This window comes from Talpa occidentalis, unplaced genomic scaffold, assembly GCF_014898055.3.
Source record: "Talpa occidentalis isolate TD23 unplaced genomic scaffold, MPIMG_talOcc4v2.1 talOcc4.12, whole genome shotgun sequence".
In the NCBI taxonomy this organism is placed as follows: domain Eukaryota; kingdom Metazoa; phylum Chordata; class Mammalia; order Eulipotyphla; family Talpidae; genus Talpa; species Talpa occidentalis.
The window spans coordinates 64,034,979-64,059,077 of record NW_023601212.1 but is presented as its reverse complement, the minus strand read 5'-3'; the positions used below and the strand labels follow the sequence as shown (position 1 = coordinate 64,059,077).

The following is a 24,099-nucleotide window of genomic DNA, read 5'->3' as shown; positions in this document are numbered from 1 at the left end:
TGTTGGCATCAAGTTTGTCGATTTTCCCCAAGACCTCTTTCCCTATAGGTGCCACATACCACGATTTCTACACAAACATGATTTGCCTGATTGTGGCAGTCTGGGCCTGGAACAATTTTAATTAATGGGAAAATGGTCCTCAATACACCGATTAGACCTCTTCAGGTACAACAAGATAAAAGCCTGATAATTTGGATGGAGCACTCTTCTTAAATGTCTACTCTGTACACAGCAGCCAATGGGAGTGCCAGGCTGTCTCCCACCTGATCCAATGAGTAATTAAGAGAGGGCTTTTTCTTCCCCACCTCTCCTCTGCACCCCCCCCCAACTGAAGCTTAACAGGTTGGTGGTATAATTTGCAGACTTTAAGGGGTGTCATGCTAGGAGCTTAGGCAAGAGCCAGGGCATCTTCTCTCCAGCTCCCCAGGCTCTGTCCAGCTGGGTTGAAAAGCAGGCAAGGGAGAGGAGGAAGGAGGTGGAAGCAGGCAAGGAAGGTAACGTTTCTCAGCGAAGTTCCAGTGGCCTTGGCCATGAGCGAGCTGGGCACTCCAAAGACCAGCGAAGGCACAGTGTCCCGCCTGCTCAACGTGGTGGAAAGTGAGCTCCAGGCAGGGAGGGAAAAAGGCGACCCTACAGAGAAGCAACTTCAGATCATCCTAGAGGATGCTTCTCTCTGGCAGAGATTCAAGGAAGTCACGAATGAAATGATCGTGACCAAGAATGGCAGGTGAGTTTATAGGCAGCCCTGCTGGGGATAGCAGGGCTTGGCAAGGGAGATGAGACCCCTTGAATAGTAAAGCGGCTGCCGCTCTTAACCAGAGTCTGCAGGGTCTGATTAAAGTCACTCACAGGAAGGACGATCTCACGGCTTTCCCCCAGCCAACTTAATTAATTTCTCTGAGCTCATCAGAGAAGTGGGGCATGAAGCCACCTGTGTTGCATGCATTTTAAATGGAGAAATTCCAAAAATTACTATAAAGGGGGGGCATGTCCCATGGATTTGGTAATTGCACTCACATGTCAGAAAATCATTAATTTTTGGCTGACAGCACATCCTGGAGCAATCCTGAGCCCCAACTCTGTTCAGATAAAGTGAAAGTCAGTGTTACGTGGATGCTGGGTGGTTTCCTCTTAAGTCTATCAAACTTGCCAGAAATTTATGACTAGTAGAAGATTGGGAGCAAAAGGGCAGATTAAATCTCATTGCCCATCACGACATCTGTTCCCTTGGATGTGTCTGAGGTGAGTGTTCTTTTGAGATTTTGTGCATTCATGATGATCTGAGAGCTGTTGTGGTAATAGTTAAAGAAACTGTAACATGCTGCCGGGGAGAAGAGAAGATGCCTTCTGAGTTCTCATCGCCACAAATTAGGGATTAACTGAAACTGATCCTTGTTGGTATTTCTTGGATTCTAGTTCACAAAGGGACTGTCGAGTGATATTAGAAGCTTGCGTTGAGTAGGGGAGATGCAAATATTTTGAAAGAAAATTTTATTGCCCCCAGCTTGTCCAAACCGGCTCCCAACATTTGGTTGATACTCATGAATATTTGGTTCACATGATCACAAAAGTATGAAACATCAAAACTCATTTTCAGTAGTTACTTTTGCAGGACTGTAATTGTGACCTTTGAGAGAAATTCTGTTCTATCATAAAGTTAAGTCCAGCTGAACTTTAGCGGCTTATTCTTGTACAAAATGCTTCTCTTCCGAAACCTTGCTTTTTCACTTGTGAATAAAATGCATAGTGTGGAAAGTGAACTGTTGCTTGTCTATCTGGAAGAATTATGAACTTGAGTGACGGTGCATGACATGGAAATGTTCTGTATATGATAGGTGTACCTGAAATAAAGGCATTTCAGCAAATTGTGATTATCAACCTTGCTTGATGTTTATATTTTCTCTAAGTGGGTCCTGTACTTATTTCTTATAGAGGATTATTACTTTTAATATCTGTAACTGTAATGACACCTGTTCCTATTCTTGATCAGTATTTATACACTTTTAGCTTTTTTAGTAGAAAGAAATATAATGATGTGTTTTCAATAGCAAAAGTCATCCCAACTTCCTAATTGGAATTTCTTTTCTTATCTTTCCAAGATAAGTGATGATGCAATTATAAAAATTTTGTGTCTGTTTATAGAAGTTCTGTTTATTGTTCTTTGTGCTTATTGGATAGTAGTTACACTTACAGTGTCACAGCTATCTCGTTGGCTGGCAAAGTGGCCATATGTGAAAGTAAAATAAATACAATCATCAAGTAAAGACACTGTTAATCTATTTCAAAAAGGAATAAATAATAAAAGTTTCTGAAGCCATCATAAAATTCAATTCACATTTTAGAAATGTTACCTTGGTGTGCACGTTTATAATTTAAGAAGAGATTTCTCATTACTTTTTTATTGATATATTTTTTTCTTTATATTTAAATTTCTTCGTATGTTAAAAGTCATTTATTTTTAACTATGTGAAAAATATTTTTTGTAGGAAAGTCTAATTTTGGTCAACTTGGTAATTCTTATTATTTGTGGAGGTCCTGCTTCTTTTCCCTTCCTTCTTTTCCAACTCTCTGAACTCCTTTGGTGAAGATTTTGCCAAGAGTTTCATTTATTTATTTACTTTTTTTTTGAGAATTCCCTTTATGCTTCAGAGACAGAAGGAAAAGCTAATCTCTAAGAAATTAATGTGGTTGATAATGTGTAAGCTTGGCCTGGAATGACTTCAATGTCTTAGTTTCACAGGTTAAATTTTTAACAACACTGCAATACAGACACATCTTTCTTGTTACATTGTCTTTCTCCCTCTCCTCCTTATCTCTTTCTTTTTCTCCTAACTGTCTATTCCAGTGTGTCCTTTTGATCATTTTCTGCTTAAAGACCCTCTGTGTCTCCTGCAAATACCCCATCCCCACAGTCACACCAGCTCCTGCAACAGACGCAGATGTGTCTGTGGCCAGAGGAATATTCCTGGTATTTAATACCCAGCCCGAACCCTTTCATTCACGTTACCAGTCTGGCTCTGTTAACTTTTTAGCTTTTCTAAGAATATCATGGAAACAAAACTAAAGAGCAAACAAAACAAAAGCAAACTCTTAGACTGTAAGAAGTAAGTGGTGGTTATGAGAGGCAAGGCGAAGGCAGGCGGACAAATCAGGTACAGGGGGTCATTTGTATGAAGGATGGAAACTAGACTTTTGATGGTGAATATAATATAGTACATACAGACACTGATTTATAATGCTCTACCCCTGAAAAGTATATAGTGTTTTAAACCAATGCTACTCCAAAAAGATTTTAAAAATAATAAGACGAATTAAAAAAATAAGTTTTATGGGACCTCCATCTGCGCAGTTGAGGTCTCATTGTTCTGTATGGAGCAAGTTTTGAAATACCATTAAAATAGATGGATTGATGAAAGATTAATTAAAAAAACTCATTTTCACACGGAGACCTTCTTCCTATGCAAATGGAGGCTTGCCCTCTGACATTGATCAGAAGTAATAGAGGATTTTCCCCAGAAACTGGAATGGTGTTGGTTCCTCTTCTCTGCTCTCTGCCCTCTCTAGTCTCTATCCCTCTCTCTTTCTCCTCTGTTTTACTTCTTTTCCTTTCCCCTATTTTCTTTTAACCCTCTTTTTTATTTAAAATTTTAGTGATTCATATTTGGCAGTGTATCGGGTACAACAATGTCACTTATACACATTTCTGGAGTTCATTTGAATCTTCTCCACTGCATCCAGTTTGTGAGGATTTCCTTCTATCTGCATCCTTTCTATTTTAGGTTGCAGGAAAAAATTTATTTCATTCTTCAGAGGCAGATAAATGAAATCTCTTGCAGCTCTTGTTTTGCTACTGTAATATCTTTCTCTTATGGGAAAATACTGTATTTCATGTGTGTCTCCATGCAATTAAATAATTTTGACTTAATTCTGATTAAAGTTGCCCTGAGCAGGTTTTAAGAAATTTGAAGCATTTCTGATTAACTGGTGAGTCCATAAAGTAAAATAAGAGTTGGAAGTCACTTGAATTGATCTTATCAGAGATTAAGGGATGTTGGTGCAGAAGCTGATAATTATAGTTTCCAGGGAGGACTGTGCAGAAGGAGAGAAATTGAAGTTTATACATCCTTATAACCCATGGAAAATTTACACCAGTTTGCAGCTGTAATTTATGAGGTCATGGGTATTGGTGTAATCTGCCTCTAACCAGATTACTTTGGTTCCTTGTTGCTATTCTCATGCAGTTTACGTGTGCATAAGTAAGCTTCAACATCCATATGTGCACACTCACCTATACACACACACACATACGCAAACACACACACACACACACACTCACTCCAAAAACTCTATGAGTATTTCATAAATTTTTGAAAAGATTTTTTTAATTTGTGTATACAATAACTGGGGTACAGGCCAGAGGTGCAGGGAGGTAAGAGGATTCACCAAAAACAGAGTGGGGAGCAGAAAAGGCAGACTGACTGAAATACACTGCTGAGGGGAGCAGCGGGCGAGACAGGAGAGGTCTGCTGCACCCTGTGGAAAGCTCCCTGGCCAGCAGGGGCTCGAACTCTGTCGCAGAGGCTGCGGACAGCTTCACAGTGCTGTGCTTAACCCCTTGCACCTCCAGAGAGGCCCAGTATTTCATAAATATTATAGCTCTGTGGGGGGAAAGAGGAAGGAGTGAAACTTTCTGAATTTTGCCTTTAACTATCTCTGCAATTCCTCCCTGCCTAGAAAATCTGCCTCATCTCTGACACCTTTCTTCTTCCTCACAGCCTTTTTCAGAAACAGTGACTCTCAAGATCCCCTGTGAGGGAAATAAATCCTCCCCTCCAAAAAAAAAAAAAAAAAAAAACCCCACTATATGTAATACAAAGTAATAGAAAGTTTGTGGGCAAAGTCCAATCACCTGTTGTTCCTCAAACGTGGTTTTGGGAAGTGCTTATTCACCCTGCCACCGCATTTGCTTCTCCTTCGCACCCCCCCTTCAACACTTAATCAGTTAAGGGCTGATTTACACACTTCTCAGTTAACTACCCCTTGGGAAGAAGGGGTAGGGGGACATTCAACTGGCTTAGCAGCGCAGCTCACCCCTGAAAGCAAAGCCTGTGTGAGGATTGCCCACAGGTAATTAGGTAACTGTCCTCGATAAAACATCCTAGACACTGAGAGGCAGAAGAAGGTGACAAACAGCTGTCAAGGGTTGAAATACCAAAGGGGAAGGGAGTGCAGGAGGGGAAAGAAAAACAGGGAAGGTGGTAGAAATATGGGTGAATTGGTGGTGAGTACACTATGGTGGTAATATCTGATGGGGGCACCCCAATATTACCTCAGTTAAAGAGAAATAAAGTAAAAGAATGGGGGGAGATTAAAAAAAGACATGATGGGAAGTGAAAGCACAATTATCAAAAAATGCTGGCACCCCGGGTCTCCCTGGTGGCGCGGGCGTTTGAGCGCCACACTGTGAAGTTGTCCGCAGCCTCTGCAGCGGGGGTTCGATGCCAGCTGGCGAGAATCCCACATGGCACTGCAGACCTCTCCTGTCTCGCCTGCTGCTCCCCTCAGCAGTGTATTTCATCAGTCTGCCTGTTCTGTTCCCTGCTCTGTCTCTGGTAAATCCTCTCATTCTCCTGCGCATTTGGCCTGTACCCCAGTTCTTGTATAAAAATAAATCTTTGGAAAAAAATGCTGGCACCCCAATCCACTGCAGATCCTCAGTGGTGTACCCTGGCAGTCATGTGACTGATGGGAGCCTGGACTCATCACCACAGCCCAACATCTGGAGAGGACATTATATCACACACTGCTTGCCTGAATTTTGAAAAGGTTAAAATTCAAAACTCAAAACATGGTTTCTACTGAACGGGGTTGCTCTCACACCATCTGAAAGTTGGAAAATCACAAGCCAAACATTGTAAGCCAGGGATCCTCTGTCTGCCTCATTTTGTTTATCGATTCATTAGCTGATGGACATAAGGGTTGTTTCCCCTTTGGTGTCACTGTAAGTAATGCTGCTGTGAACATTTACCTACAAGTTTTATGTGGATGTGTTGTTTTTTCCTTTCTCTTGTATATATGTCCAGGATGGGAATTTCTGGGTCCTATGGTAACTCCTTATTGAACTGGGTGAGAAACTGCCAGGCAGCTTTCCAAAGTGACTGGACCATTTTACATTCCCACTAGCAAGGAGTGAGTGTTCCATTTGCTCCACAGTTCTCGACAACACTTACTATTATCCATCTTTTTAATCACAGCCATCCTAGTGAATGGGAAGTGGCAGAGCTGACTTACACTTCCTCAATGGCTAAAGGTGTTGAGCATCTCTCCATGTGATCCAGGTTTCCCTAGGACATCAGAGATGGCTCCTGAATGTAGTGTAAAAAAAGAGCCATTGCACATTTTCTTATTTTTACTTCAAAAATTCATGCTTCATTATTGATGGGATCTAGCATGATAAGGGGGAGGGGGAGAGTGTGTGTGTGTGTGTGTGTGTGTGTGTGTGTGAGAGAGAGAGATAGAGAGAGAGAGAGAGAGACTATAACCCATTGAAGGGAAAATGTGAATTTCCCCTTCATTTTGCCTTAGATACTGTAAGATACTTAATTAGATAGATACTTAAAGGGCCTCCCTGGTGGCTCAAGGGGTTAAGAGTAAGCACTATGAAGCAGTCTGCAGCTAGTGCAACACGAGTTCAATCCCCAGCCAGGGAGGTGATGCACATGGCGCAGCAGATCTCTCCTGCCTCACCCGCTACTCCCTTCAGCAGTGTATTTCAGTCAGTCTGCCTGTTCTGCTCCCCACTCTGTCTCTGGTGAATCCTCTCGCCCCACCACCACCCCACCCTCACACCTCTGGCCTACATCCCAGCTCTTGGATGCATAAATAAATAAATCTTTTAAAAAGAAGATACTTAAATACTGTTCCTCTCTCTTCAGTACCTAAGCTTATTTGGACCCCACACTTGCTGTTTCTTTTGTGTGTATGTGTGTTACATAAATCTTATTTCTGGCATATACTTTGTTCTTGTTTTTTAGGTTTTAGCATTAAACATCATCCCGAGACCTACCTACTGTCACGTCTAGAGTAGCTCCTTACTCTCTCTCTGTGACATCACCTGTTCTAGTTCCTTCACAGCACTCCTGCGATCCAAAATTACCTTCCACATGAAAAACCTTGCATGACTTCTCTATAAGAATGTAAGCCCTGTGAATAAGGCACTGAATCTGTGATTTTTTTTTTTTTTGCCAGAGTTCCTGGTGTAGAGTAGGGATTTAAAAAAGATCAGTTCAACAAGTTATTAATCTCTAATCAGGGATTAAGATTTGGGGAAGCATTGAGAAGATTAAGTTGAATAAGATACAGCAAAGAACTTGAAAAGGAAATATAGAGGAGGTGAGATGTGTTGAAGGGAAATGCTCTTTCCATAGGTAAAAATTCTCATTCTACCCTATCTCAAAGTTGGGCAACTCTGAACACAGCCAGATGTCCTTGGTGATCCTCAGCCCCTCATCTCTGCCCATTCTTGCCTCTAGCACACCTGCTCCTGAAATCACTGGTGCCCCTTTGGCAGTGGACACATCCCACCTTCTGCATTCTCATTCTCCTCCCAGGCGCATCAGAAGTGCCAGTCCTTCTAGTGGGCTCCCTCTTCCTCTGTTCCCTTCATCTCTCCTAGCTACTGTCTTCAAAGCTAAAAATACTGTAGACTGGGACTTCTCAGGCTTCAGTATTCCTGTGTCTTTCCTGGGGATTTTGTGAAAACACAGAACCCCCTTAAACAGGTTTGCAGAGAGCTTTGAGGTTCTGCTTTTCTTGTAAACGTCTGGCTGATACTGACATTGCCATAGCATAGGCCACTAAGATAGCAAGGGTCTATATTCTAGACTATTAACTTCTTAGCACAGGGATTGAGATTTTGAAAAAAGTCTTATAAATAAGACAGCATCGGGGGAAACCAGTCCTGTGTGCGTGTCTGGAAACCAGGTCTTTGAAGAAAGACTGGAGCAGCTTAAATTGCTTGGTGAAGGAAAACTAAAGGAATTAGAAATCAGATTTAGGCAGCTTCTCCAAACATTTGTGAGAACAAACTAATGGGTATTATTCTAGAGGGTGAGACCAAAGACTCCAGATCAATGTCTCAAGTGTATTTCTTGAACACAAATTTCCACAAAAGCCTCAGAAGTGGTTTTCCTGTTGGGGAGTGCACATCCCCACACCTCCTTTTCAAAGGCTCATGGGGCACCCTGCTCTATTAAAGCATTGAGAAGTCCTGCAGACTTGTTAGAACTGGGCTAACGTGGTGCAGCCTAGTGTCCCCCTCACTTAATTTTGCCATAAAACCTTGTTGTCCCTGTTATTCAGAACTGGTGTCCATTGCAAGCCCGGCAGGACTGCTCTGTGCCAGAGTCTGAAATCCCAATGCATGCTGGGAGAAAATCTTTGAGGAAAGCTCTGAGAACATGACATCTGACTATACATTTTGGGCTTCAGATTCCTCTTTGTAAAATGACTAATGAGATCAATGACTTTGGAATAGAGCACAATGTATAAAGTAAAACAGTTGTATAAAATGCATTTACAAAAATGGGCTCTGTTGGAATTGGGGCCAGTCTTTATTCAGTCTTCTCTAACCTGGCACTCTCTGCACCCCCAGGCACTTCCATGAGCGGTCTTCTTAGATGGGAGGCCACTCTAACATGCCTCCTGTGACTTGGTGTCTGCCTTTTTTTTTTTTAGACGCATGTTCCCTGTCCTAAAAATTAGTGTCACAGGACTGGACCCCAATGCCATGTACTCCCTCCTGCTGGACTTTGTCCCAACAGACAGCCACCGCTGGAAATATGTCAATGGGGAGTGGGTACCTGCAGGCAAGCCGGAGGTCTCCAGCCATAGCTGTGTCTACATTCATCCGGACTCCCCCAACTTTGGGGCCCATTGGATGAAAGCACCCATCTCTTTCAGCAAAGTGAAGCTGACCAACAAGCTCAACGGTGGTGGGCAGGTACGATCGGTTGCCTGGCCACCCAGCCCGGCCATCCCACCACACCAATCAAGAAATATCAAGGGTGCATTTAGGCAATTAGAGGGGTCCTCACTGGCCTCTTCTCCCACAGAAGCCAATTATTCCCTGGAGTCCAAATGTAAACAGGAATAAACAGCTCTTAATTGGTGCTTTCAGTTTTTAATGGACTTCCTGATGTTAAGAGAGAGTGCGTAGTTTACTTAATCATGAGGACCTTTCAGAGTTTCGTCTTGTGTGTGGTGCTTTTTACCCAGCCCTGGGAGGGAGATGTTTGTGGGTACCAGGGTTTTGTTATTCTCTTTCCCCTTTTTTTGGTGTAAGTGGCATGTTGGCAATAGACAAAAACCTTGATAAAAAGCTGCTCCTAATGAAATAATTGCTACTTCCACTTGGGCATTATGATAATTATCAATAGAATATTGAATCAGCTTTGGGTTTTCAGAAAAAAATTCAAACAAACCTTAAATAAGGGAGGTTTTATTTCAAATCTCCAATTAGAGTAAACAAAATTTGAGTTTTCCCCCCTCTTTTCTTTTCTCCTGCAGGATTGTAAGTACTAGTGAACTAGTACAACGTGGATCATTTGGGGGGATTAGAAATAGGACTGTGAGGTAAAGGTCTTAATACCCCAGACCCCACCTCCATATTTGGCTTTGGTCAAGCTCTTAGTCCTCAGTCTTGCATTTTAGCAGGGGAGGCAACCTCCCAGTCTTGGAAATATTCAAAAGGTTCCAGCTCTTCATTAAAACAGGAAATTGAAAAGAAAACCATTACTGCCTACCAGATTTCACAACAGACTTTCAAAAAACCTTTCATTTAAATCACAAACAGTGGCTGGGATGTGACAGTGATCATGGAAGTCATTCCCCTTCGGGTGGTCACTTTCACAAGACAGCCATGTATGGCCAAATATTAGGATTCTTCATGTGAAGAAAAGCAATATTTTAACAAACTGAAATCTGGATTGTCATGCTGAAAATTGGGAGAGGGAAGAAAAAGAAGTCAGGATTTGGGCAGAAAATGAAACAAACCCTCCCTGGTCACCCATCCCTCACTCCAGAGTTGCTCCCTGAGAGCTTCTGGAAAAACTGCCCCTACTTGTTTCTCAGAGAGTTGTAGCAGCAGCTGTGAGGCCACCGGGGATCCCCAGTATGTATCCTTACCCATGTTGGGCACTGAGTTTGGGACTGACTGAAGGAGCTGGCTTGCGGGTCACCTGTGATAGACCGGATTTTCCATGAGCGCTCTCTCTCTCCTGTTGCCTCAACAGATAATGTTGAATTCTCTGCACAAATATGAGCCCCAAGTTCACATAGTGCGTGTTGGAGGTGCCCATCGAATGGTAATGAACTGCTCTTTTCCTGAAACCCAGTTCATAGCTGTGACCGCCTACCAGAACGAGGAGGTGAGTGTGCGTGTGTGTGTGTGTGTGTGTATAGGTGAGTCTGTTTGTATGTATGTTGTGGGTATGTTCATGTGTGTATAAGTGTGTGTGCATGTGTGTGTATAAATGTCACCTGGGACAGAGTGGTGGATTTGGGCGGGGGTGCTTCCATAGTCTTGCCCCACCCAGCTTGGATGGAAGGTGGGTTTTCTGGGACTCATGCACTCAGCAGAGATGAAGTGTGGCATGGGGTAGCCAGTTGCCTGTTTGCCAAAGGTCTGCCAGCATTTTCTTTCTTGCTGCCAATAAGATATGGTTGTGCATTACAGCAAATTTCAATAGAAACTCTGTTTTGGAGACCTGATGTGCCTTTGCCCTGCAGAGAGCTGGTGTTTCTTTTGACCCAGAAGCAAGTCTGTGGAAATCGATCCAAATGTGCACCTTCTTGGCATTTGCATTATGTTATCTGTCCTGGTTGCTAGTTTTTCTGAGCACATTTAGGGTTTTTCCTGCCTAATTTGAACTACTCTAGCGATTTGAGCTAAGTAGGTAGAATCAGGCCTCGGTGACCTGGTTGCGAGCAGATGTTGGGGTCCATCTACTTGCTCTAGGGGTTCCCAGACATACTGGCCCAAACACCTTGGGAGGGTTGGATTATTTTTGATTAAACTTAAAAAAAATTGAAAAGATAATGCATACTTTTTTTTAATATTGTAAACAAATAGTGCAAAAGTAAATCAAGTAAACTTAAAAAATGAAAGGTAAAAATGTGCTATTTCTCGCCTGCCTTTGAATCCCATTTTCCAGGGACACTAAAATTAACCGCATAAAGTTTTCCAAACACATTCTATGCATATTAAATATGTATGAGAATACAGATTTCTTCATATGAATTGGCTTGTGCTATACATATATAAGTCTGCATTTTTTTTTCCAATTTAGCAGTGCATTATAGCTATCTTTCTATATAATTAGATTCAGGCGTCTCTTCTGAAATTTTGCTGAGGAGATGTCATACTTCAGATAATCAATTTTCCACTGGGCATTTAGATAGTTTTCAGTTGTTTAATTTTCTATTTTAAATAAGGCTTCAAAGCATATCCTACTACTCACATCTGCCATTGTTTGCTTGCTTGGGTAAATAGCTAGAAGTGAAATTGTTCTGTCAAGGAGAGTGCGTGTTCAGAATTTTGATAGACATTGTCAGGCCCTTTGCGGCCTCCCTGCAAAGGGTATTTCCGTTTCTGGTCCTCATGCTGTTCTTAACACTGGTGACTAGTGGCCTTTCATCTTTGACAATGTGAGTGGGCTGGAAAAAAAGGGTATCTTCTTGTTGCTTTAATTTCCATTTCTCTATTGAGAAGTTTTAAGAGACTTCAGGCTCCCACCCAGCCAACCACGTCAAAATCTCCAGGGATGTGCCCAGAATGTGTAGTTTTAAAAGTCTCCAGAGAGGATTTTAATGAGCATCTAGGTTTGGAAGCTATTGCCTTTGTGAGTACAGGTGAAGCTGAGTTGTAGATTTAACTCACATCACAGATGTGCAAAGAAAATGTAATTCTCTTCTAGAAGTAATCTGGTTTCTTGATTCAGCCCTGCCAGCTGGCCAGTGGGAACAGACATCAACTAAATATCATTTAAATGGGCCCTCAGCTGGCGCTGTCTTTGTGGGTTAAAAAACTCCATTTCTCAGTAGCTTCCCTCCCCTACTTCTTTCTTAAGGGTGGAGCCTGGTACTCTGAGGGCAGGATGTGGCTTTGGCAATTCTAGAAAGTGGGGAGGGTTTGGGGACCACATCCTTGCTTCCCAGTCTCCAGGGCAACACCCTTTGCCCACTTATTTGCTGCTTACTGTCCTAGTGGGGGCCTGCTTGGTCAGGGCTCCGTTTTTCCTGGACATATGCTAGACAGTTCCCTCTGACCCACCAGCCTGGCGGTGTCCACTCCCTGCAGTCAGACCCCCAGCCTGATGCTGTCCAGTAAGACCCCCAACCTGACGTCTCCACAAGCCCTGGAAATCAAGTTCTGGAAGATGTAACCTCTGAGCCTCCTCTGCCAATGTTTCCCTGCCAAGTCTATGTAGATGCACCCTGAGTGGCAGCCATGGGGGTGGGGATGAGGGGGCTCAAATCTCCTCTGTGCGCTTGCACCTTGACCTTTCCAGGTTTAAACCAAGAGAAGACCAGGTTGTGGTCACCTGACTCCACACCCCTCTCACATTGCTCCTCATTCTTCCCACAGTTTCAGTGCCTGAAAAAGTCATGCAATATTTTACTCTTATGTTATTTTTATTCTCTATTTTGTTCTTCTTCAGAGACAAGCACAGTTCAGGCCTTGCTGGCACAAGCATACTTTTCAATGTTGGGTTTCCCAACAAATATTGGTTGGATGTTACTCCATCCTGGATGTCCCACATGCTGGGGACACTGCAATGAGTAAAACAGAGGCATCATTATCCACAGGGCACTTGCATTCCAGTGGAGACAGGTGAAAATCAAACATATATCTTAGGCAGCACAATAGTGTTTTTGTTCAGAAGCAGGCAAAACCAAACAAAGCAAAACATGGAGCTAGAGCAAAAAAAGAGAAAGGGTAAAGGGAGTTGGTGCATTGGGTAGACGATATTAATTGGAGAGTGGTGGATGAAAGTTAGATCTTTGCTGATGAGTGTGATGTGGCTGATATATTTGTAGAGATCAGAGACTGTACCCTTGAAATTTATTCTATATTACACCATTGTTACTTTAGTTAAAAAAAAAAAAAAAAAAAAGAAAATCTGAAAATAAACTAAGGAAGGAGAAAGGATAGTTTCTGTCTGCTCATGTGTATATTTCACTTTTGCTAACCCTTCTTATCTTTTTAAACACAAGATAACAGCTCTCAAAATCAAGTACAACCCTTTTGCCAAAGCCTTCTTGGATGCCAAGGAAAGGTGAGTAAAGAAATCTCAGCAAAATTTTATGAATTGACTTCCGCAAATGTGAAATTTAGGATCATCTTGAAAAGAACTAGACTAGGAGCACTTTCATGACCTTTGATAGAAATGTTTTCAATATTCGCCATTCAGCAAAGTCAAAACAAAGTCAACAAAATTCAGTAATCTCATAATGATGTGTTCCTTGTATGGATTTAGGAGAATCTTTGCCTGGCTTGCTTTATGTCCTGCTTTATTCTGGAAAGTAGCACAACCACAGACAAAAAAAAGTGATTTAGATTTTTATGATTTACTCCACCCTTCCCCTTACTATCTTCAAGAAATATGTTTTCAAAAGGTTTATTAAACAAAAACTGCATTTAGCTTAGGGAAGGTGAGTGTTTCATATGAGTAATTCATAAAGGTTAGAAGTTCCTATCTTTTAGTCTAAGAGAAGTCAGAGACATTAAGGGTGTGAATGACAATTCTACCATTTTGGGCCAGTTGTATTTTTCCATTCTAGAAAAAATATAAAAGAATTTGGTACTTGCCATTGACTTCTATCAACAAAGCCTAGAGCAGAAATGCCATTACCTTTGAAGTGCTCAGATTTTATTGCCTGACTTCCAAATCTTTTCAATACCACCTATAACTGTTTAATTTTTCCTTTTCATCTTAAAGTCTCTGGATTAATGGATAGATGTCTATAATGAAATGTCATATTTTTCAGTGATTGATTAAATCTTGATGATGTAAAAGACATAACTTTTTCAGATAATGGAAGACTTAAAGAAAGTCTGATATGTGGCAGACTAGATCCAAAATGATAGTAGCATGGAGTAATTAAAAAGAATTGAACACTTTGCGTAAAAGATCCTGATTTTGAGTCCTAACCTTGCCATTTTCCTAACTGTTTGATCTTGCATAAGTCAGTTGACATTCCACCTTTTTAATCTGCAAAATGGGTATAGCAATATCTCCCTCATAGGTTTGTTGGTGGATCATAAGGTATGCTATACAAACCTTAGCTGTTGTTATTGTTACTTGAATTTTGTCAGGCAAAAGCAATGACCACAGATCAGTAAGATCAAACTAAATAAAGAAAACTGTAAGCATGGTAAATTGGAGTATCCATAAAAATGTAACTAAAGAGCAATTGCAGGCCTCCCTGGTGGCGCAGCGGTTGAGCGCTGGGTTGCGAAGCTGCCCGCAGCCTCTGCAGCGCCGGTTCGATCCCCGGCTGCTCCCCGGCCACCAGAGGAGGGTCCCACATGGCACGCAGACCTCTCTTGCAGCCCACTGCTCCCCTCAGCAGTGTACCTTGGTCCTTCTGCCTGCTCTGCTCCCCGCTCTGGCTCTGGTGAATTCTCTCACTCTCCCGCGCTTCTGACTGTACCCAGTGCTTGTATAAATAAATAAATAAATAAATAAATAAATAAATAAATAAATAAATAAATAAATCAATCTTTAAAAAAAAAAATAAAGAGCAATTGCATGAGTTGATAAAGTGCCCTGGAGGAAGGAGAGTGATGGCAGCTTCAAGAAAAAAAGGTGATTGGTTTTCTTCTTCCATGAAATGTATTACTGTCCAGGGCCTCCTCTGGTGGCACAGGTGGTTGAGCGCCACGCTGTGAAGCTGTCCGCAGCTTCTTCAGCGCTGGTTTGATCCTGGCCGGGGAAGGTCCCACATGGCACCGCAGACCTCTCCTGTTGGGCCCGCTGCTCCCCTCAGCAGTGTATTTCGTCCGTCTGTCTGTTCAGGTCCCTGCTCTGTCTCTGGTGAATCCTCTCACTCTCCCCCACATCTGGCCTGTACCCCGGTTCTTGTATAAATAAATAAATCTTTAAAAAAAATGATAAAAAAAAAAAGAAATGTATTACTGTCCAAAGAGAATTTTGGCTTTGCTTTATGCTGGCTTGTATGTAATCAGGCCAGCCATGGCACACTTTCATTGTTCTTTCAGGAATCACTTAAAAGACATCCCAGAAGCCATCTCTGAGAGCCAGCATGTGGCCTACTCTCACTGTGAGTCGGGTAAATGCTGGGTGGGAAGCATCTGGAACTACACTGGGCTCCATCAACCACTGTGCCTGCATGTTTATCTGTAATGACTCCTGACAGCCTAACCCAAAGCTACTGTCAAGACCCAATTATTTCTTCCACACATGCCAAGTTCATAGAACACCTGGAGAGAACCAGGGCTCCTAGGGGGACTTACACAAATCTTAGGGAGGAGACAAACTTTCAGTTTTTCACTGTTGAGTAGCATGTTAGCTGGGGATTTTCACACATCACCTTTCATATATTGAGGCAAGCTCCTTCTATTCCTAGTTTATGAAGGTTTTTTTTTTTTTATCCTGAAACTGTGTTAAATTTTCTCAAACATTTTTTCCTCATCAGTCAAGGTGATTATTCACAAAGGAGCGTCTATGAACAATTTTGCAGTCTTCCGAGAGTGTCTGTCAAACTCTGGCGGTCAAAGTGTACTGGAGCAGTATAACTTGCTCTTTTGTTTTTAGAATTCTCTTTGTGGGATGATGACGGGAGGTGTCTTGTCTTTTCTGTCTTGGAGAGAGAAGTAAAGGCACCTTCCTACAGGCAGAAATGGAGAGGCCTTCGTTTTTTCTGTGTAACCACATTTAACCTCTCCAGGTATCTGTAGCATCTGGCATGCCCCTTAGACTGACTTTTAATTTTACACAATTAAGTCAGAAGCCTCTTAACTTTTGCATTTCTATTAACTTAAACATTTAAATAAATTCAAATTCTCTTTTTAAATATAAATTTATTTTTTATAACAAAGACTCCAGAAATGATGATATAATACAGTTGTCATAGTTAATGTCAGGACACAAATAGGTTTGAAAAACAATAGATAATCAATCCCTTTGTTTCATGCAGTCCCTCAGTTATTTTAGGGAGCATCTCTGGTCCATTCCTGACTGCATCTTCAGCAGGTGATCTGTCAAGATGATTCAGTTAGGGTCCCCTTCCTTTAGGCTTCTTTAACTCTCTCTTTTTGCTGTTTCTCTGAATTAGGAAATGCTGTGCTGGTAAATGGGTTCTCCTCAAATAAATTTTTTATGTAGCTGTGATTCCAGTGTTCCTTAAAGGGTTTTCCAAACTTTGGCAGTAGTTGTCATTTATCTCCAGAGAGCCTGTTTCCTGCTAATGTAAAAGAGGTTGGTGGGGAGGGTGTGGTACTTAAGTGCACGCAGGCAGCTGCTGAGGGCCCTTTGCACAGAACGTTCCCACACAAAGTGTCTTGTGACCTGGTATTCAGTGTGGAAGTTCACAGATGGTCTCTGTGTCTCCCCCTTGTCACCATTGGCCTATGTCATTGACCTATGCCCAGCATCTCTCAAAGAGCTGTCTGCTGCTGGCTTATGTTAACAGCTCTCAAAGGGCTATAACACTAGTGCCTGTGCTCTGGCACCATCAGCACTGCTGATCTGTGACTGGCACTGTGGACTTGTGACCTCTGAGAGCTGCCCACTCTTTCTGACCCTCCAGCACCACCTCCTGTTGCTTCAGGCCTTCAGATGGGTGTCAATGGCCGCTGTGGCTCCATTTCAGCAGCGCTGCCTGTGTGCACCGCCTGCTGCCACCATTTGTTGGATGTCTGGTGACCTGGCTTTTGGTGTGTTAGTTCACAGATGTGGTCTCTGTGTCTCCCCCTTGTCTTTTCTAGTGGGGGGCTGGATCTTTTCCAATCCGGATGGCGTGTGTGCAGCAGGAAATGCCAATTACCAGTATGCTGCTCCTTTGCCTCTGTCTGCACCACACACGCACCATGGCTGTGAGCACTACCCTGGCCTCCGGGGTCATCGGCAGGCGCCCTACTCTTCTGCCTATGCGCATAGAAACCACACTCCCGCAGGTGTGCGATTCTGCTAATGAAGCCCTAGGGACATGGCTGGGGCTGTGGGTGCTTGAAAGACACAGATAAACAGCTAGTTAAGAGAAGTAGTGAGCCTATCCTCCTAAATCAGGCATACAGTTTGCAACTAATATTACCTCCATTAAAAAAAGTTACAGAAAAAAATCTATAAACATATAAAAAACACCTAAAGGTGATATCTCTTTCATCTAATATATAACATTATTGTATTTTATCACTCCAATGTTTCATATACTAATAGTTTCAATAGTTATGACATTATTCATGCTTTAAAATGATTTCACAAGATACTTAGCCTCTAGGTTCCAGTAGGTGGCAAAGTCTCATCCGGGTCCTGGTGTACAAACATCTCTCAAAGCCATGCTGGGTCTGATCACTCAGTTCATTACATCCACATGAACCTTCTAGAGCTGGAATCCATCACTCAGTCCAGAGAACACTGACCCAGGCTTGGAGAACTGTTGGGATCTGGATCACGTACATCCAGACTTTGGTTTGGTTCTGTTGGTAGAATCAACCCCAACTGTGACAACTTTGCAGTCTGATTACTTCTAAGTTGATGCTGTTATTTGTCTGCTTTTTTCCTCGAGGACTGCTTCCTGGTCTGCTTTGGCCTCATGTAAGTCCAAATCTTATCTGGTTATCAGACTCTTCTGGAGGAAGGGAGAGGTGACACCAATTCAATCATTTGTTCAACAAATATTTATTGAGGACTGACTGTGTGCTAAGGCTCTGTTTAGGGGCATGAACAAAATAGCTAAACACCCTGCCCTCCCTACCTTCATGGAGATTCCACTCTAAGCTGGAAAGTTCAACTCTAAATAAATCAAATAAAAATAAATAAAATTCACAATGTGGGAGAAGAGAGATGAGTGTTAAAATTCTGACCTCATGTCCTTGAGCTCTGGATCAGCAGAAGGCTTTGCTGGTTTGTCACCAGCTGTCCTTCTCTCTTCCTTGCACCCTGCTCCTTCCACAACCTGACAGTTGCTGCAGAAGGGAGAATATGCAACTTAATGGTATCAGGAACTGAGGGGTATTCTCACTCAATTTCCTGGTTCTTCCCCAGGGTCAGCACACCACATATATCCTTCGAGCAGCTGCTCTGCTCCAGAACTTTCTAAGCATCCAGGGTAGGAAGGTGATCACAGTGGAGCTTTTTCCCTCAGAGCAGCTCAGAGCTACACAAATACATAAATAATTCATCACAACACAATGTAATGAGAGCTCGGACCTCTGGTCTGTGGGCCTGCAGTATCACCTGGGAACTTGTTAGAAAGGTAGAATCTCAGGTAATTCTCTTGCACCAGAGTCTGCATTTTAACAAGATCCCCTGGGATTCTCAAGTACATTAAAGTTTGAGAAACGTTCTATAAAACATATAAGTCAAGTGCCAGGGGAATGGAGAAAAAGGAGCAGCTAGATCTGCCCAGAGGGGTTAGTATTTAAATTGAGCCTTGAAGGATGACTAGAAAAAGACAGTGGGCAGAGGTGGAAGGTGATGGCAGGGGACACAGACAGGGGTAGAGAAAGAGGGTAAGCAAGACCTAGAGAGTAGATGGACCTAGTTTTTTGGGGAATGGACTGGGATAAAAAAGAGGGAAGGGCGAGAGGTGGAAGATGCAAGAACTGAGGCTCACAAAGTCACAAGTGTCAGCTCATGAGAAGGAGTGACCTGGCCAGGTGTATATTTCTGATTTTTTCTTGTATCCCTCTTCTTTCCCCTCTACCCTCCTCCTTATAAACATACCATTTGTGGAGTATAGACACTATAAATGGACATTCAAAGACATAGAGGACTTGGTTCTTGAGCTGTTCAAATCCACTGGAGATTGTTAAGAAGAATATGGTCCTGGACCTCAGAAATCTCATTTAGGGCACGGGTGGCCTTTAGGATTATTTTGAGGGGGTACTGACATGATCCAAAGGGCAAATGATTCCACCTCTTTGAGCCTCATCTATGAAATGGAGATGGGAAGTTGTCGACACTAAAATGTGATCAGCACAAGACTAAGTGCCTCCTTCTTCCCGGTTTCCCCTAGAGAGTGTAACAAATTGTTGGCCTCTGTAGTGTCAGTCACGGTAATATTTTGCCCTAGGATGATGTCATTGGTCACCGTCTTTATATGTCCTACATGCTCTATCAACTGAACTGTTATTATTTCCCCAAAGTGAATCTGATAGAAAGCTCTAGCAATAATCTTCAAGTTTTCTCTGGACCGGACAGCTGGGCTTCCTTGTCCTCCACTCCTCATGGCATCCTGTCAGTGCCTCACACCAGTGGACACATCAGTGCAGGACCCAGGTAAGAGCAACGCCTGAAATCCTGCTCGCTGGTGGCCTGGGGGGCTTACTTCAGTGCTTGGTCTCAAGTTCATCCTTTTCCATTGGTGGCTTGGTCTAAGCCTTCGTCTTGACTCCTAAGCCACCTGGAAGGGATGGTAGTTACAGGATTGAACTTTCATTCCTGGAGAAAATGGGGTGGGGAGGCACTTGCTCCATCATGTGCTCTTTCTTTCCTAGCTTTAGAATTTTATTTTAGAAGGGGAAAGACATTATGGCCTGGGAACATTTGTCTCAAAGCAGGTGGAAAACAGTGGTGGTAGCAGATAGACACTGAATACAGAGGAACTGAAGGGGGAATGTGTAAACAAACACTGATTTCAATATCCTTGATTGTCCACATTGTCATCAGCCACCTATCCTAACAGGGGGACAGATTGTGGGGGCCTGGACTCCAACCCACATACTAGGGCTAGGTATAACCTATAGGATCCATGACATAACTCTCATGCACCAGAGACATGCATTTTGTTCTGACTTCTGGAGATGAGTATGGTGGAGCAGGAAGAGAAGAGACCTGGGAATCGGACAGTGTGAGTGTCAGCACTACCTTTTATTGACTTCATGACTCTGGGAAATGTATCCTCATCGAGCTTCAGCTTTCCTTCTGTGACATGGAAATACTATGATGCCCTCTACAGCATAATGGTGAGCATCAATATGAGAAAAAGCATTAAAATGCTTTGTAAGCAGTAACATTCTACATACATGTCAACAGTTATTTTCAGCATAGATACATAGAATTTTGAGAAACTCTAAAAAGGGATTCAAAATGAAAAGATTGGACCTGGGAGACATCTGATTTGTTGGTCTAGAAAAAGTTAGGAGATTATAGGGCTTCTCACACTTTGATGTGCATTAGAATCACCTGGGATGTTGTCAGAATGCACAGTCTGATTTGATCTGGATTGGGGCCTGAGATTCTGCATTTCTAATGAGCTTCCAGGTCATTGACGTTGCTTTAAACTGGGATATTAACAATGCTGCGCTGATCACAGTGCACAAGGGTCTAGGCTCTGCTGTCCAGGGCAGCAGCCCAAGCCCTCATGGCTGCTGAACACGTGCGATGCAGTGAGCTCAAACAGATGTGCTGCAAGTGTAACAAACACAATTCTGAAGACTTGGTGCAGAACAAAGACTGAAATTTTTTTTTTTTTTTTGCATCGAAAGCATGTAGAAATGATAGTATTATGAACATTTTCAGTTAGATGAAATAGTATTAACAATAGTTTCATTTTCCTACTTTATTCTTATGTTTTAAAAATGTGGCTGTAAGAAATTTTAACTTTGCATTTGTGCCTACATTTTATTTCTATTGGCCTGTACTTGACTGGAGGATCTAAAAAAAGCGCTGATTTGGGAGATGGTCGGAACTGAGAAAAAGCAGGCGGGGTCCCTAAATTGTTTGCCAAGTTCTATATAAGAGATTTGATGTAAGGCATTGTAGGACTCAAAGCTACCCATGAGGCTGGCATTAAATATCCCATTTTACTGATGGAGAAATTAAAGCTCAGAGGTAGATAAAACTTCCCGAAGGTCAGGTAGTCAGTCATGAACTCAGTGCCCCTGGTTTTCCCACTGGCCCAAGCAGCATCAGAAAGGTACTGGAAGAGATAGCATAGAGGAGTCCTTTCTGGGGATTGTGGCAGAGTCCTGGAGAGCTGAGTTGGCTCAAATAAACATTTTTTTTTAAAGCCCGAGGTTGGGGTGAGGGGTGGCCCTCCCTGGTGGTGCAAGGGGTTAAGACACAGAACTATGAAGCTATCCGCAGCCACTGCAGCACGAGTTCGATCCCTGGCCAGGCAGGTGACCCACATGGCACAGCAGGCCTCTCCTGTCTCATCTGCTGCTCCCCTCAGCAATGTATTTAAGTAGATTAGCCTGTTCTGCTCCCCACTCTGTCTCTGGTGAATACTCTAACCCCCCACACCTCTGGCCTGTACCCCAGTTTTTGTATGCATAAATAAATAAATCTTAAAAAAAAAGATAAAAGCCCGAGGGGATGTCTTCTGCAGGTTTCTGTGGCCCAGTGAGGTCTATAGTATCAAAACAGGGCACAGAGCAGAGGAAGGCATGTCACCCCTGTCTTCCTCATCGGCGTATTGAACCCTTTCCTGGCTCTATAAAGATTTTGCTGGAGAAAATCCAACATATTCAGTGCTGTCACGGGGGAAGAGCCTCTTAGCAAGCAGTGCCATGTCAGGCAAGGAAGAGACTTGAGAAACCGAAAACACGGTGATGGCTGAAGCTTGAAACACTGGAGGAGATTCCAATTGCTCCAACTGCAATAATTTTCATAGATATTAGAGATTAAGGGCAAAATTTGTTGCACGTTGTAATCGACTGGAAAGCTTTAGAAATCTTGATGTCCAGGCTGCATGTCAGATTAGTCAAACCAGAATTCCTAGGATAGGACTCATGTATCAGTATTTTTTGAAAGTTGTTAAGTGATTCAAGTATGTAGGCAAGTGAATGAACCAATACTATCAACTAGGAGAAATTAAATCAAGTGGTCTTTCTGCCAGAGACTAGACAGCAGGAGAATTGATTATAACAACCACCATCTATTGAGTGACTGGTGCTGGGCCTCCATTCTCATTTAACCCCCTGACATCTGTATGGTGTGTATAATCATCTCTCCAATTGGATATAGGAAACTGGCTCAGAGAAATTCAATAATTTGTCTGAGGTTACAGAGCTAAGAATTGGTAGCACTAGGATCCAGAACCAGGTTTTCTGACACCGACTTGTGCTGGTTATGATGCCAAATGGCCTCTCCCAGCTGTCAGGAGAACTCCCTTCCAGATCATCCCATCCAAATATCCTTCTCACTCCCTGACCTTTTATTCAGGTTGTAGGGAAAGGCCAGAGAAATAAAATGCTGGGTTTAAAACTGAACCCCTTACTAGTGGCAGGGCCAGCATAAAAATTCAAACTCTCTGGACATCTAATCCATGCTGATCTCAGTACCTCTTGACTTCTTTGCAGAAACAGGGCCAGTCTGCATCAGAGCAAAATAAAGTCATGGTCAGATGCCTCCTCCTCTAGCTGAGCCCCCTTAACTTTGTGAGTCTGCTTGTCAGGTGGTATATATGGAGAGGATCATCGGGTATTTCTGTCCTTCTGTCTGTCTTGCAGCCCCTACCCATGCCTGTGGACCATCAGCAACAGTGGCGGAGGCCCTGTGGGGCCGGGCCCAGAGGTGCATGCCAGCTCTCCGGGAGCCTTCCTCCTGGGGAACCCAGCAGTGACTTCACCTCTCTCCACCCAAGCCCCCACTTCAGCAGGTGTGGAGGTTCTGGGGGAACCCTCGCTGACCAGCATTGCCGTGTCCACCTGGACAGCCGTGGCCTCGCATCCCTTCTCCGGCTGGGGGGGCCCCGGTGGGGGTGGGCGCAATTCTCCTTCATCCTTGGACAATTAGGCAGGATCCTAGGAAGGATTCATAGAATCTTGTATGTGTAGAAGTCATAAAAGCCCATCTACTGATTCTAGTGAGTCAGATTTTAGGGTCTTCCCACCCAGTGAGCTACAGGGTGGGTGGGTTATATCAGAAGTCCTGCTGGGAGACAGCTTTGTTCGGATGATGCTAATTTGCCACTCACCTGCCACCATTTTCCACTCCATTTTCTCTGCAGCTCACCCACAGCATGACAATAATAATAGTCATGCTCACCCAATAATAATAGTCATGCTCACCCACGCAATAATAGTTCATTGAATGCTCTCATTGTGCCTGCCCCTTATACTTATTTGCTTCTAGAAGGCTCCACTTCCTGTTCTGTGGAGGTGGTGCAAAATGGCTAAGTGACTCAGTTTACCTAGTCTGTGGTCACTGCCTCTTGGTTTTGGGCAGCCCTGGAAATTGTCTCTGGCCACAGAACTTCTGCTTTGAGGCCAAGAGGATGAACTTAATAAAAATAGAACTAATCACGTATTACCCAAGGTAGCCTAGAACTGAGGAAATGAGATCATGTCACTCTCTTGCTCAGAAACCTTCATTGGCTCACCATTGCTGCAGAAGGAAGTCACATCTCCTTACTGTAAGGAGAGCCTCTACAGTCCAGCCTCAATCTACTGCTCCAGTGTTTGCTCTTCTGCCATACTTCAACACACCACGTTTCAGTCAAGGCTGCATTCTGTTTGTTCTCTGTGCAGTCATAGTAGATTACCTGTCTACACCTTCTCCTGCCCAGATCCTCCAGTGTGAATCCTGTCCATGTCCTGGGACTGGTTGAAGCCCCAATCCTTGCATCAAACACTATACCTGCCTATGCAAGTTTGATCTTTCCCGGCTCCCTGCTCTCCCACTGGTTTCGCCTGTGTTACAAAGCTCACCTCCTTCTGCCTTGTTTCTTTGTTACCTGTGAGTGTGTCTCTGCCACAAGATTGTAAACCCCTTGAGGGTAAGTCCTGGCTTTCTTGTCTCTGTTTCCCTCAGCACCTGGAACTGTGCCTTGCCCATTGTAGGTACCCAATAAATATTGACTGAGTTGAATTGGTGTGAAGTGCATGTGTGCTTCAAAGACAGTGGC

At 43.1% G+C, this 24,099-nt stretch overlaps 1 protein-coding gene across 1 annotated transcript; it reads left to right on the top strand.

Moving 5' to 3' along the window:
- The first annotated feature begins 317 nt into the window (after positions 1 to 317).
- TBX19 (T-box transcription factor 19) lies at positions 318 to 23,002 on the top strand. Its single transcript, XM_037506535.2, has 8 exons — positions 318 to 727; positions 8,737 to 9,001; positions 10,293 to 10,427; positions 13,276 to 13,337; positions 15,284 to 15,345; positions 17,012 to 17,200; positions 19,394 to 19,526; positions 22,703 to 23,002. The coding sequence occupies exons 1-8, from the start codon at positions 531 to 533 to the stop codon at positions 22,986 to 22,988; spliced, it is 1,329 nt and encodes a 442-aa protein (XP_037362432.1). The 5' UTR covers positions 318 to 530; the 3' UTR covers positions 22,989 to 23,002.
- The last annotated feature ends 1,097 nt before the right edge of the window (positions 23,003 to 24,099 follow it).

What these genes read in the sequence shown, in the direction of transcription:
- TBX19 (XM_037506535.2), top strand. Translation starts at nt 531, where the DNA reads ATGAGCGAGCTGGGCACTCCAAAGACCAGCGAAGGCACAGTGTCCCGC. An exon ending in ATCGTGACCAAGAATGGCAG is followed by an intron (nt 728 to 8,736) that starts GTGAGTTTATAG and finishes TTTTTTTTTTAG; the next exon opens with ACGCATGTTCCCTGTCCTAA. An exon ending in GCATGTGGCCTACTCTCACT is followed by an intron (nt 15,346 to 17,011) that starts GTGAGTCGGGTA and finishes TGTCTTTTCTAG; the next exon opens with TGGGGGGCTGGATCTTTTCC.